Source organism: Poecilia latipinna, unplaced genomic scaffold (assembly GCF_001443285.1).
Source record: "Poecilia latipinna isolate Pla-1442-1.1 unplaced genomic scaffold, P_latipinna-1.0 Scaffold25, whole genome shotgun sequence".
Lineage (NCBI taxonomy): Eukaryota > Metazoa > Chordata > Actinopteri > Cyprinodontiformes > Poeciliidae > Poecilia > Poecilia latipinna.
Window position 1 is genome coordinate 294,681 of NW_015112641.1, and position 15,370 is coordinate 310,050.

Consider the following 15,370-nt stretch of genomic DNA (forward strand, 5'->3'; position numbering starts at 1 on the left):
ATGTTACTTGCGTAAAATTTAAACTGAAGCTCTACTGATCTGGATTCAAATCAAGCTACCAGGTTGCACTAACCACAACACTCTTCAGTGGGGAAGTTGTTACAAAGGGAAGAAGACTCTGCTAATTATTTTAGTATTAGTAAAGTTTTTCAGACATAGCTGAAGAAGACAGATCAATGTTTTCACTGCTGGTCATTTCACTCATTTGCCATTTTTTTTACTTTTACCATTTTGGTTTGACCTAGAGTAAAATTCAGCAGAAACTAGCAAAACATTCAGTCAAAGGTATCAAAAAAAGAAAACATGACCCTTGTTTGACTTCAGAGCACTTTTATATTTTTACTTTTATACAAAAAAAGCAAACTATAAGTAAACTGGCCACAAATGTTTTCAAATGACTGGGAAGGGTGTCAAAAACTTGGGACATTCCCACAGTGAATCCAAAAGAATTATAAAAAAAATACTGTTGGAAAAAAACACTAGAAATGAAATGAAACTTAAAGTTTCTAAAATCAGGCAGCCTTAATGTGACTTAAATACATTTGAAATGAAATTTTTGAAATTTGAAATTTGAAATGAAATTTTATTCGAACATGATACAAATACAGAAATAAAGTAGTGCACAGTAACAAGAAGTGCATAAAAAAGAAGAGAAAACACAATGAAAACACACAACACAAAACACAATGACTTCCACTGTTGAGATGGTGCAGCTACAGTTTACCGACTTTAGGGAACGGTAAACAGAGCAGGTAAAGATTAGCAGCTACAGCTTAGCAGGCTTTGCAGTGCCCACCAATATATAAACACAGACAAATCCTGTTATTTACTTTCTTCCATGAAGATTTCCTTTCGATAGAAAACATAATCTTCCGTGTAAGGCTCAGAAAACAGCTTTGGCTATAAAGATTTATTATTGGGTGTTTCTGATTACTTAAAATCAGATTCCCCAATGTGCAACTAATATAGTTACAAGAACAGGAAGGTTAACTTTATGACAGGAAGAAAGAAAATCAAAGACAAACAACAATAGTTTTTGCTATGTTATTGCATTAATTTAATTTATTATTAGGTTCTGCAAGGGCGCAGAAAGGAAAATTTAGTTGCAAATTCACACACATCAAATATTCCCCTTAAAATAAAAAAAGAAACCCTCAAAAAAAAAAAAAAAAAACAGATCCGCAAACCAAAAAAAGCCTCCATGAGAGATTTACTATGATGTTTAACCTCAAGCAAGCAGAACAAAAACACTGCAGTGCTTAATTAAAACAAACCCGGACTGAAAGAACATTTAGTTTGTGGAAAAACTATTGAAATTCATGTAGGGATGGGCAATTATTTTATAGTTTATCATTTATTGTGATACATTTGTCACAATAAATTCCAGTTAATGTTAAAAAAACTGACTGAAATGTCATTTTTGCAATTTTCTCAGCTGTTTTGTCCACAAATGCATCAATAAATATATGTAAATTATAAAATATAATTAAATGAAGGTTCTATTCGCAGTTCAGCAATGGAAGTCACTTTTTATGTATATGGTGTCCTGAAGAAGCTTATTTTAAACAGGAATGTTTGTATATGAATTCTGTTATGCAGTCAATGAAGAAAAAGAAATTAAGTTTTTTATAATCATTTTTATCATCACAACAACACTAGAAAATACTGTGATAAAATTCATAATATTTCCCGCCCTTACATCCATGACTCTTAAGTCTCCTTTAGCTTTATTAGCTTGAAGCGACTGCCTGTTGTTAGGATTTAAAGTTGATTCTCAATCTCAGAAATGGTAGCTCGTGCTAAAACCGTAGAGTTTGGAGTTTAGTGTGGCATCCCTGGGGGCTGCTAACCGTTTGGGCAGCATTTTGTACAGCAGTACGACCAACGGGAGAGAGTCTGTATGACTGAGCAAACTCTAAGAACGTAAAAGAACTACAAGTGTTGCAAAACCTCAAGTTAAAGCTGCTGTGCTGAAACCGGGTCGTTACGTCTGCACTTCCTCCACAATTACTTCTCCTGCCATCCCTGCTCTTAAGCTGTCATTTTCTCCAAAGCTACACGGCTGCAGTAACTGCAGCGTCTCTTAACAACAGGTATGAACAACACAGGTGCTACTTTGACCTCACAATTACCTCGCAGCACATGACAAGGACCATAATTTGCTCATATTCACCATTATAATGGATTCTTACAGGATCTGTTCTGGAACATAAAAGTATGTGTTTGAACAAGTAGCTGGAAGAATATCATTAAAGAGGGTAATAATAGCTGTTTGAAGTGGAAAACACTGACCATTTCACACCCAGCTGCTTTCAAACCATAATAAATGGAAGATTGACCAACATATATTTGATGTGTGTTGGTTATTTTATCAGTGGTATTTAACAAAATGTATGTTACTGGTTTTCACAACTGGTGACCCATAATATGATGCGTTTATGATGCAGAGCATCTTCCTGAAACGTCCTAAACAAATAAACTTTATTGATTCATTGATTGATTTGTAGCAAAAGATGCATGTGCAACTAGGAGGATGATTCTAACAGCTTGACTTAAAATCAATAAAACATAGGGCTAATATGTAGACTTTTTTACAATTTACCAATTAATACCTAGATACAAAAGGTGCCAAGCAGAAAATTTTGTAATTTTTTTTTTTGAAGAAACTGAACCAGGTAAAGCTAAAACATTTGTACAGACAAAGAAGTTTTTTTAATCTTATAATGCAATTTTTTTTCTATAGTTTTGATGCAACTATTGCTCCCTTCTTTTAGCAAATATCATTTTTCAGTCTGCATACTTCCGTTATTAATTATTCAATTACCAAGTTAGTTTAGTATTATTTCAACAATCAATTAATATGATTAAATGTTTATCTTTTTTTTTTTAAATAACTCACAGTAAGGAAGAGAAAAATGATCAGAAATTTAGAAAAGTTTGTTAAATTACTGATTCTCTTTAACAAAGCAACAATATTTCTTGACTCAGAAACTGACTGATGATGTAAAACAGCTGACGGATCATATTGACATTAACATTTGTCAGATTGGAGCTGCCATTTCTGCTCCCTGCAAACTGAGCATGTCTGATTGTTCACAGGTTGAATTTATAATAAGCAGCGCTTAGCAGCAGATTAAACAAACAGTATGACTTTTCTTAATATCAACTAAAGCATTATTTGTAATTTTTCTATTCATATAGTCGTTTTTTTTCTACTGTGTTAACACGACTGTTTGGCTCCGGAGTGAAATACGAAGTCAGAGTAATGCGATTGTCCAATTTAAGGGATCACAAAATAAGACATAAAGAAATCCATAATCAGCTGACCAACACGTCTGCAGCCTCTAATTAAAACTTTTCTTCTTCTCGAGCTCAACACTGAAGGACAGAATCCAACTGAAACTGAATAAAGTTGTAAAAAAAAAATGTCTTCCAGCAGAAGAAACGCCAGTTTGTGATGATACAGAGCAATAAAACAAACACTCAGAAACTGAAATAAATCAACTTGTTAATCAAGCTTTTTTTTTTTTAAACCAGGCTGGAGGAAAATTCAGTTACTTGAGCAGACAGATGTTGCTTATCAGTGAACACAAAGAGCTCTGTTACGGCTGTTGGGTTACCATGTGACTCAGCAGTGGCCTCCCTGCGCTCAGACATGTGGCTCGGGTCGGGGCTGCTGCATTTTACAACTGCGCTCTGAAAACAAACATCCTCATCAGCAGGCTGCGTTTAAAGTAAAGTCTGGCTTCTCTGCACCTACAAACGTAAAAATGTATTTATTTTATTTTGTGTTACTCGCTGCAACATGAACATAATCATCTCCTGATGAATTGCAGAAATGCAGAAAACAGTGGCTTTCCTCTTTGTGGAACGTTGGAATAATTTTAAACATGAACACAATCAAGGACTAAAAGTCAAAAGGAAAACTATCAGTCTTGTTTTAGCCGCTGTGATGTGATCGTTGTAGGCAGGGCTCATATCTCCCCCCACAGGGACATCCACGGCAAAGAGGTCACACGAAAACCTCCAGTCACGACATGTGACGCAAAGTGTTGCCTTTGGAGAACGACAATACCCACCCAAACCATTTCTATGTTTTAAAAAGACCAACTACTTTCCTGTACGTTTCAGCACAGAGTGGCACTGAAAGGAGTCATAACAGGCTGGAGAATCGCAAAAAAGGACCGGTGATCTCAAAAAACAGGGAGAAAAAGATCGGATGACCTTTTACAACCCTGGAGCTGGCTAATGTGTGTTTGACTAATAACAAGTCAGATGCATTAATGTTCATTCTGCATATTTAAATGTATTGCTTTTATTTAAATGTGACTGTTGCTTCAATGTTTGTTTGTAGAGTAGTTTTAAAGGATTACTAAACCATCAGTATTATCAAACTAAACACAAAGAGATACAAGAACTTGACCAGCAGATCATGGAGATGCTCAGCAAAATCCATTATCCAAACTGCAAAAATAGCACAGTCTATATTCATATAACTATTGATCTCTGTTGTTGTCAAAAGAAGGAGGAATAAGAAGGAGAGTTGCACTACTATTGAAATGTTATTTTAATGCATTTTTTAAGGATATAAATGTTCAACTTGTACTTCTTTAAGTAGCATGGCATGACATGCCAGAAGAGCCTTTAGGCTGCAAACAATAATTTCTTTAAAATATAAAGTCTTTTAACAAGTACAGTAAAAAGCATTTAGAGTACAACCTGCTTCATGTCCAGGCTATTCCAGGAATGCATTTAGTGGGTCAGAATCACAGGGGAAATCAGCAGATTATGTGGATACGACAGCCTTTTAAACTCTAGTGTTTCATATCCCATGCTAAGCTGTTATAGTCTGATGTTTATGCAGAAATGGACCAGAGCTAAGAGAGCTTGTTAAGCATCAACAGATGATTGTTCAGGAGGAGAAATGGCTGCAATGTCAGCTGGACTTTGAGATGGACAACATTTTCCCAGTTTGCATAATAAACTGAGATTAACTTCTGAGTCCAGTTGGGATGAAAGCAGCTGGCTTTGAATCTGTGTGATTGGATTGGACTATGGATTTCTGTATACAAGCTGGAAATGTTTGTAAAATGCCTTGAGGCGATGGCGTTCGCGGTTAAATAAATGAACTATTATACAAATTATCACAGCAATATCTGACTTTAAATCCTCACAGTAGCAAAGGAATGTCATCCGTCTGTCATATTCCGCTTAATCCAGGTTGCTGCTGTGGGAAAATAATGTATTTGACCAGCTGGACAAATACATTATAAAACATGTCATAATCAACATCATCTCAATTTTTAGCAGTAGCGTCTCAATTACATACAATCCTGAAATCATACAGCTCTAGAAATGATTGACCAGATAAAAATAAAATTAAAAATTAAAAAAATAAAACCAGAAAAAATGATAATCTCATCACGGCTGCATGATATATCACAATTATATCGTCTAAGCAATATCAGTGTGTGCAATATTCACATCGCAAAGGACTAATTGGAGTGCAATAATAGTTGGATTATATATTTATAGTCTTGTGGACTTTAATTTTTTATTCGAATGTAATGTTTAGGCAGTTAAATAAAGTCTCCTGGCTGGAGATGTTCACACAAATGATATTTCTCAAAATGCTAAATGTCATGGAGTTTAAGAAACACAAATGGCAAGGAGAGGAAGAAGAAAGCACCTGATATCATCATCACCAGTTTACCAATACCAGATTTTCTAATAGAATGCAAAATGTGCTTACTGCTTTTTTTAGAAAACTTCACCAGACTTTAAAATGCAACTTCCCCTCTATTTCTCCCCTCACATGAATATTAGAAAGCTCCAAGCTTCCAGTTTTCACTGAATACAACACACCAGTCACCGACTCCATCACTCAACACTGGAGAAAAACAGAGACTTCAGGTTTATATTTATATAGTTCAAGTTTTCCTCAAGTTATTTTTCTAAGTCCACATTCCTCTGAAAAGAGTGTTAATGCCAGAGGGAATGTTAAAGGAATATTTTCCATCTTTGACCAGTTTTTCTTTTTTTTTTAACAGTGATGGAAAAATCTAGAGGGAATTTATCATTTTTACAGATAACATAAATTGCTTTAAAGGTCAGTTATTCTGAACAGAGCACCTATGAAATCAGGTGGAAAAAGAGATAAAAACCTCTACAGAAAACAGAGATAAATCAATTAATCTCCAATAATAACAGAGTTATTGATAGGTATAAAATTACAGGACATTCATTAAACTCTTCACCCTTTACTCCCTATTCAAACTACTAAAAGCTGCAGTATGCGATGTTTATAAAAATATGTTTTTTGCATATTTATTAAAACAATCACCATGTTGTGACAGTATAATATCTGTAAAAAGATCAATGTCCTCCACCTACCTTCTTCCTCTCTACTATTGGGGAAATTCAATACTACTGACCAAAAACAACCTATCAGAGCCAGGAGGAGGGCCTTAGTGCTGTCAATCAACCTAAAGTACTCGCTTCTAAAAGTGCTAATTGTGGAGAAACAACTTACAGTTCCAGGAAAACTGGTTGTTCACCATGGTAACTAGCCTGAGCACTCATAACAGGATCTGCTAGCTGAAGCGTAGCAGAGTCAGAGGAGGACTGAAAGGGAGGGATGAGCAGCGTAACACCGAGGATGATTGACAGCACTAAAACTCTCCTTTGAGCTCCGATTGGTTGTTTCTAGATAATATAGTGAGCGCTGAGAGACGACAAAGGAGTTGGATTTTTCAGATTATCTGTCACAACAAAGTGACATATTTCAACAAATATGTAAAAAAATATATTTTTTTATTAAAGTTACATACTGCAGCTTTAAAGCAATGTGAATGTTAACATGTCCTGATCACCCATAAACTTTGATTAGCTCGTTTTGCTGCTGCCCCGGGGGCAGATGGGAGCTGAATCCCCTCTGAGCCCGGAGCAGGCACCAGGGTGTCTGTCTGCCAGAGCATTCTGTGGAAACGTTAAAAAGAGAAGCATCCTAAAAGAATCCATATCAGGAAGCTGACAGCATGCTAGATGGACTTTAAAATAAGATTCTATGCATATATAATTTATATCCACTTTATTCTGTAGTGCTAGCTGGAAGCATTGCCAGCTCAGAAGCAAATCATGCAGTTATTATCCAAGTGGATTGCAACGATTCCATGAAATCTTACCCTGATACGTCCATTAGATCTTAATTCTCCTTGTACTTACATAGATGAGGCCGGAGTAGTATCGGTCTTTCAGGTTGTGAAGCACCGATGCCTCGTTCAGGCATGTGAGTTCAGCCATATCCTCCACCTTGGTGAACTTGGGCGGATTCATTTTCTGGATGTCGTCCTTGTTGACCACCGCCTTCTTCCCGTTTTCGGCGAGCTCCACCACCACCTCATCCCCGCGCTCCTCACGGATGCTTGCTGCCTCGAAGCCGTGGCGCTCCGACGGGATCCACACCAGCCTCTTGGCGGTCCAGTCCGCCTGAGCTGCTGGGTTGTACACGACGGCACGGTCCACGAAGAGGTACCGCTCCGGGTCATCCTGCCCACTCCTCTGTGACATTGCTGCTGGAAAACCAGAAGCACAGCAATCTGGGGCAACCTGCAGGGAAGTGAAAAACGAAGGTTCTTCGATTTATCGTTCACACTAAAGAGGATGCAGCTTTGATTTATATCAAATCTGCCAAAGGTCAGTTTGAGAGGTCACATTTAATAGCAGATGACTGGATTCTTGAAGAATAAAGTCCAGGAAAGCCTAGAATTTCATTACATCTCAGGTAGTTTCCCCCAGTGTATTATAAGCCTGGCAGGCCACCAGGCTTTACTTGCGCCACACCAGGCTAAGCATTGTTGTATGTATTATATGCAGAATAGTACATGTATTTTTTATTCACCAGAGGTCTGTAACCACTGCCTATCTTTACAAACTAACAACTTCAGCGAATAAATTGACAATTTTAGTCACTTTAATCAGGATGTAGTAAAAAACATTTATATTCATTGCATTTCTTTATGTTCGCCTATTTTAAGACTTTGTAGATATTGTTAATAATGTCTTCCAATAATATGACCAAGTGATCATTTCAAATTTCTTATCAACTTAACATTTTTTAACACAAAAACATGGATGACTGGCACAGCGCACTTACCAACGATCGTAGCAAGTTTTTGCAGGTTGCATTTTTAAGCACATCCACATGGAAAATGTGTCAAGAACATTGATTGGATTAATCATCATGAATCGGTCATTGTAAAAATCTGCAGCTAATTTAGCAGTCGATTAATCGTTAACTGGAGTAAATAGATTCAAAAAAGATCATTTGTCAAGAAAAAACAAAATATTCACAACAGTAATTCTGTACAAAATAAATATGCATTTTACATTTAAGATTTTTTTTAAATCTGTCTGTAAATATGTTTTAGCCAAAACTCCTCAAGTGGCGTAGTTTTAGATTCACCTGGTCCAAATTCACAAAAGGAATGTTATCGCATTTTAGGCAAAATATTTAGTTTCTTTCTTTTTTTAATTATTAAACTATTTGATTACTCGCATCTTTTAGTGTTCTTCTTATACTGTGTAAAAAATGCTGAAGTCATTCAATGAAAAATCTGTAGAATGTGCCAAAGTTTTCATCAAAATAATCGATGACTAAAATAACCTTTAGTTTGAGTCATTTCTGAGAATGTTCTTTTTCTATAAAAGTTGAGGGGGTTATTTAGTAAAAAATTATCTTGTTACTATTTATATTTCTCAAAGAGAAAACAAAACGTACAGGCGAGAGCTTTATAAAATCAGTGACATGTAAAAGGCCACAAAGATCTCTGATTGTTGCATCTACGAAAGAATAATTAATAAGTAATGACGAGTATAACTGGATGAAACAATGGCTGGCTACTTATATAACCCACAGAGGACACAAATACAGCACTGACTGCAGCAATAAGCTTCCATACAGTGTGCTTTATAACCTGGCAGGTCGTATGAGGCTTAAGCAGAACTTGATATGGTTCTGATCAGAATATCAGCACCAATAACAGCATTTTAATCCAGATGTGATTGGATCTGCAAGAAGAGGCGAAGCCCAAAGCAAGCAGAGAAGCAGAGATAATTGATTATTTTTTGCTGAGATGCGTTTATGGGCAAACCAAAGTCATGGAGTCACAATGTAACCATGGTAACATTACAATCAAACTATGAAGATTACTTTTACACTTTTACAAAGTAAGAAAACTTTACAATTCCTTTCAATGTTAAAATATTTTTCATTTATCAACAATGAAATCATTGAATCAAACTTAAAACTCATTCCTAATAAATGTTTAAGATGTGTAATAAGTGTTTCAATTTCAGTGTTTATAAAAGTGAAATAGGGCTTAGTTTGCATTTGCCTTTGTAATATAATTCTAAACTATATCAAAAAGCATAATCAGATATATTTTAACATGCAGCCTGATCCCATGTTGAAATGAGGCAGGGGTTAGATATTAATCTGGGTCAGGTCACAGGATGGTGGATCAGTTTGGCTTTTGGCTTTTGTCTGTCAGCATCCCCCCTCAGTCAATTTCATCTCACATGTTTCTATGTAACGGTACAAATATACTGCTAATTTTTGCACCAAAGTAAAAATGTTTAACATCTAGCAAATGAAAAAGAATGAAAACCTCTCTCCCCGGCCTGATCTCCTCCCTGGACAGGCCAAACAGCTGCAGCGGCTAAATTAGCTCGCTAACGTTAGCTCAAAGTTGCCTCAGATCCCAGCCGCTCCAAAAGATGCCTGCGAGAACTCAGTTTATTCCCAGTCAAATGCAACTGTTGGATCCAACTGGAGGGGGGTTATCACCATAATGAACCATATTACCAGATATTACAATAAAGTAGAAAATACCGAGGAAAAAGCAGGAGTTAAGGATGAATTGTTCAGCCTCCTCTTGCAAATCCCATCATGGGTGTGGGTGGCTCAAAGACGTCTGGCTCAGGATAAAAGCAGGACAATGACCACGTCGCGTCCACACCGGCTCTTAAAACAATAAATTTCTTCTTTAAGCAAAAATAATATTTTTTTAAAGCTAGAAACAAGCCGTTGGCTTTGAGTTGCCAGCTAACATTAGCAAAGCTGAAGGTCCTCCATCATTAAAAAGTCATGGCACAATAATCCGCTAGCTAACGTTAACGGAGGCTGTTGCTAGCCGCTACATCCCAGAAAAAAATAACGTCTGGCCCGGGCTCCTCTCCGCAACTTACCGCACACGAGAGATGGATGAAACTCTGCCCTGGTGTTTCTGGTCGGTTTCCAGTGAATTAACGTTACAGTCCTTCAGCGCGTACTAAAGCGTCCCCTTCCTTCGGCCGCTCTCTCATCAGTGGTACACCCCCCACCACCATCCAGCACCTTCTCAACCGAACTCTACCCGGACCGGGAGGATGGATGCGCCGCACCGCCGCACTGCATTCTTTCTACAACGAAACGCCCATGATGCCAATCTATATCCTGATTGGCTGTCAAAGTCCGTTGCCGTGTCATGATTGGTTAAAGAAGAAATAGTGGAATTCTATGCTAAAAGTTTGATAGTTACCGCACGAGACAACAGAGGTGGATAGCAACTAGTTACATGTACTCAGTTACATTTTTTGGGGGGAAATAATTTTAGGAGACGTTTTACCACACTATAATGTTATATTGCTATTCTGAGTAAAATTTCTGGATACATGCTCTGCAGCTCATTAATTTTAGTGAATAAATAAACTTATTTTAACCAAAAAAGCACCTGACACACATAACTTATTTTGAAACGTCTTCTTTGCTAAGTCTGCCGTATCATTTAGAGATAGTAAAGGCTGCAGCAGGCCCAGTCTTGTTTCTCAAAATTCAAAACCAGCTTTGATGTTTATTTGGGATTTTTGTCCTGGGCACACAATTGAAGCCCATGTTTCATCCATCTGGTGGTACTTTGACAGGAAGCTTTTTATAACCACATGAAATGCACCAGTATCACTGGCAGCAACAGAGACAAGATACTGCCACCACCTTGTTTGACAGTACAGTCCTCTTGGGATGCAAAACTAACACTTTTATCAGTGTTTGTGCAAACTGTTTGTAAGATATTAATTCTCCCTATACTTTGTATGTTGCTGAATGTAGACTGAATTACTGAGATGTTAAAATGAAAGCAGAAAAAAACACGATTAAAAGAAAAAACACTTTTCTCTGCTTTCTTTTAAGAAGTTGTAAATTTGTAAATTGACAAATTTACAGTTTCTCAACCTCAAACTTACAAAAAGTGCCCATTTGCGTTTCCAAACGTGGAACAACAAAACATGAAACCCGAAAGCACAACTTTTTAAGTGGCACTACACGCAGTTGGCCACGAGGGGGAGCCAGAGAACCATTCATCAAATATTACCAGAGCAGTTGTCATGGTGATTCGAAGTTTGCTACGTGTTCTTTACTGTAAACTCAACTGACGAAATGTTCCTGTTAAACACTTTACTTTTTATTTTTAATTAGGGTAAAATTAATACTGGCATATATTTTCTTACGATGGAAAATGTTAAGTCCAAAACAAATGTCTTTTTATAACCAAGCTTTTCTAATAAATAAAACATTAAATTACGTTAAATGGAAAGTAATTAATTAAATTTGGTTACATACAGCAAGTGTTTTGAAAGAAAATGACTCAAACCCTATTCTTTATAACTTTAAATAAATATGTTCAATCGAGCCCAGAGTAATTTGAAAAGTAGATGCCTTTCTTATAATACAGCAAACAGTAAGTTAGGGATTTACAATGAATAATACCGCTTTCCAACAAAACAATAGAAAAAATGGACTACTCTATTTACTTTTTTTTCTTGGTCCATTTATACTTTTGCACTTCACAACTTTGGCCACTGTGACAAAAAGTTTGGACACCTCCCATCTAACTAGTTTTTATCAAGGATATCTGTCACTGTAAAGGTACAAAAACTTTAAAGGGGTGTTTACACTTTGAAATTCACCGGATATCTCTTAGCATTTGCTATTTTCTTTCAGCTGTGCATTACAACCTGGAGACCGTTCTCTGTTGTAAATTTGCTTCATTTGCCTCATTGCACTTGTTGCACATCTAGTAATGGAGAAGCGCACCAGCATTAAAAGGAACATCTGATGAGTTGTAATGTAAAAACAGAGGCCTATAAATAACCTTCTGCATTATTTACGCTGCCTATATTTCAATAACAAGTGTAGCACTGCACAGTGCAAGTATGGTAACCTTCAACTTGTTCTTGGTGTGCCAAAGTGTCAACCTGTCATATTTTTGTCTGCTTCGTTTCAATTAAAACAGTCAACTGTCATGAAATACAACACAGTCAAAACTTTAAACAACTGTACATGCGTGAATCTGGTGTTACTGGAGGCAGATGGCAGATGTGGGATTTATTTTTCATGTTGTCTTGAGGAGTGACAGAGTGACAACCTTTGGTGCTGTGCAGAAATCTGCCATTTTGCAAACCGCTGTGACAACTCCCTCTCCCAATTGTTGGCTTCTCCAGTTGCTTTTGTGGCATAATAGACCTGTCAGCAGCAGCAGCATCCTCCACTCCTCACTTGTACTTTTGTAAAGGCAGCAATTTATCAAATTCTGTACATTGTTTCCCTTTTTATTTTGGATTTATTTATTTTTTGTCAGGAATTTTCCAGTGCCAGGTATAATTTACACAGAAATGTTTGGCCTTTATACTGGTCACTGATTGCTTTCGGACAATCCACTTCATATCAGTGCATTTTCTGTCATGAAGCTTTGGGTTTTGAAAAAATATTGTTGGAATTTTATGGTTTTTAAATCAGCTTTATCTGTTTTTATTTTTTAAAACCATCAGGACTTCTTCCTCAATCTATCTATTACTATATAGAATAGAATAAAAATATTCTTCATTGTCCCACAGTGGAGAAATTTATGAATATTTGTATTATTTTTAGCTAAAAATGATAAAGAGTAAAAAAAAAAAGCCCAATAATTTAACAGAATTATCATACTGCAAAACTGCAAAATGTTAAAAGTTTGCCTTTTTTTAAAACTAAAGTTATAAGACTGCATAGTGTTTATGAAGTGCTGCATTTTGCTTATTATTCTATCTTAAATTCATAACATTGTGGCGCTGTTTCATATTTTTACGAAAATTAAAAATGAAGTTTGTGAAAATACATTTTAATATGCAGTTTAAGTATTTCTTTTGCATATTTCAATGATATTAGAAACTATCTTTTTCTGGGTTTTACTTGCAGTTTTTATTTATTAGAAGCTTAAGGGGAAGAAGTTCAGAGGGGAGAATCTGATGGAAGAAACACAGATTAATTGAAATATCTGATTTCAGTTTGGTTTAACTAATTTATAATCCACAGAACATAATTCTGATCAATCCTTCCTGACTTCAGTGATAAAATTAATCTCATTCAAATTGCTGACTTCTTTAGGATATGAAATCTTTTTGTAAATTATAGAAATCTTTGTTTTAATTGCATAACCTGTTTGCTTGCAATGTGTTAACACATTTTAGTCACAAATTCACCAATCTTTAGTTTTGACTATCGTCAAATACGACTGCTTGTACTACTTATGTTTAGTGTTATTTAGTTATTTTTTATTGTTTTAAACAATGACAGAGATGACAGAGAAATTGGATGATTTGTCCTTTATTTTGTTTGCATATGAATCCTGTCTTCAAAACTTTTGGGTTTTTTTTATCCTTGATTTACCCATTATAATAGAGATTATTATGATCCGTAGCTGTTTTGATCACTTCTGTGATGTTTATTTGCTCATATTCTGACATTTTAGTTTGTTTATCCTCATTGTTTCTTTCAGTTAGGTTTATTTTTCACGTTTCCCTCAGCTGCCCTTCCCCAGCTGCATTTACTCACCTGTAATTAGCTCTTCTGGTCTATTTGTCACTTACATTGCTTCCATATTATTTAAACTCTTTAGATTGGATCCTTTCTGGTTCATCTTCAGCATAAAATACACACAAAAGACTACCTCACAAGAAAATAAAATTACATAAAAGGTCAAAAAAGGGGGCCAGAGGTATTTTAATTTTCCGTTAAAATCTTAATTTGCGTGAGTGAGGATTCTAAATCGCTGTAACAGAAGCTGTAAAATGCAGAACGTGAAAATTTGATCAGAAAAACAACATTTTTGCAGTGATTCTGTGATCAGATGTGAGACTCATCCAGAGACCAGCGTCTCTGGATGAGTTCTGGTTCAGAGCATCTAATGCCTCGAACCAGTCTGTGGAACGGCTCAGAAATCTGCTGGATTCTCACAGAACTAAGGAGGAGATGGAAGGCGGCCATTTTCCAGCAGAACTGTATCAGACACAGAATCACATACAAAACAATTGTAACCCCCCCTCCCTCCTCAAAAAAACAAACATAATAAAGGCGTAAAAAAGTCCGTCTTTTGACAAGTGATACTTGTTTCTACCATAAATGTGAAGGACGTTTAGGTTATATATTTAGTTATCATATCTACGGATTCACAAGAAGTGCAAGAAAAGTAGCTTTAATTCTGGAACAAATGTGCCACGGTGTTTCGGTGTGATACAGAGTAGCTTCTAGCTGCACAGATCTACGCGGCTTGTTCTTTCCTGTGCAGATCTAAATTAATCTAGTTATTTCTTCATGGACATTTCAAGAAAATGGCCAGGTTTAGATTTTTCAATGTGCTTTTGTGAGTTTATTTTTCTCTCTACAGACTCAAATCTCCTTTTTTCTCCAACATAAGTTTTTGTTGCATTTTGTTGAAATATTTAATTGCACCTGAAGAGTGAAAGGTAAAAGCATGTATACTATAATCCTGTTTTTATTTATTTATTTATTATTTTATTTTCTACTCTATTCTAAACCTACCAGGAAATGGCTGCTAACCAGTGTTGTAGTACTCGAGATCGGTCTTGGTCTCGAGACTGGTTTCGGACTCGACCGCATTTGGTCTCGGTCTTGTCTCGGTCTCGGGCGCTGAGGACTCGGCATTTTATTTCAAGACCAGTCAAGACCGCAACTGTGAAAATATCACTAAACGTGCAGCATTCTGTCCACTTTGTTAACATCTTTGTTTTCAGTGGATGCAAAACGCACCGATTAAAATCCAAGCAACTACGTGTTTCTGTTACTCCCCCCTCCCCACCTTTCACTCGCGCGCGGCGCTCCAGGACATGCGCAGTGGTTTCCTCTCAGCGGCAGAAAATGTTTGTCTAATCGTCAGTAATATAATAGCGCTGCATAAATAGTAAGAAATCCGATGGCCACAGCTAACTCAGCAGCGCTTCGCTTTCGCAGATGGTGGGGACAACGTCTAACTATTTTCGTCACTTAGAAAAGTAGCTC

At 36.4% G+C, this 15,370-nt stretch overlaps 1 protein-coding gene across 3 annotated transcripts in view; it reads right to left on the reverse strand.

Annotated features, from left to right (window-relative positions):
• Positions 1 to 10,436, reverse strand: part of myh10 (myosin, heavy chain 10, non-muscle) — a 74,522-nt gene extending 64,086 nt beyond the window's left edge. For all 3 annotated transcript variants that reach the window (XM_015037539.1, XM_015037548.1, XM_015037531.1), the window contains exons 1-2: positions 10,249 to 10,436; positions 7,225 to 7,608 (exon numbers count right to left, since the gene is read on the reverse strand). In XM_015037539.1, coding sequence (XP_014893025.1) covers positions 7,225 to 7,569 — 345 coding nt within the window. In that variant the 5' untranslated portion in view covers positions 7,570 to 7,608; positions 10,249 to 10,436. The remainder of the gene's footprint in view (positions 1 to 7,224; positions 7,609 to 10,248) is intronic.
• Between the last annotated feature and the right edge of the window lie 4,934 nt (positions 10,437 to 15,370).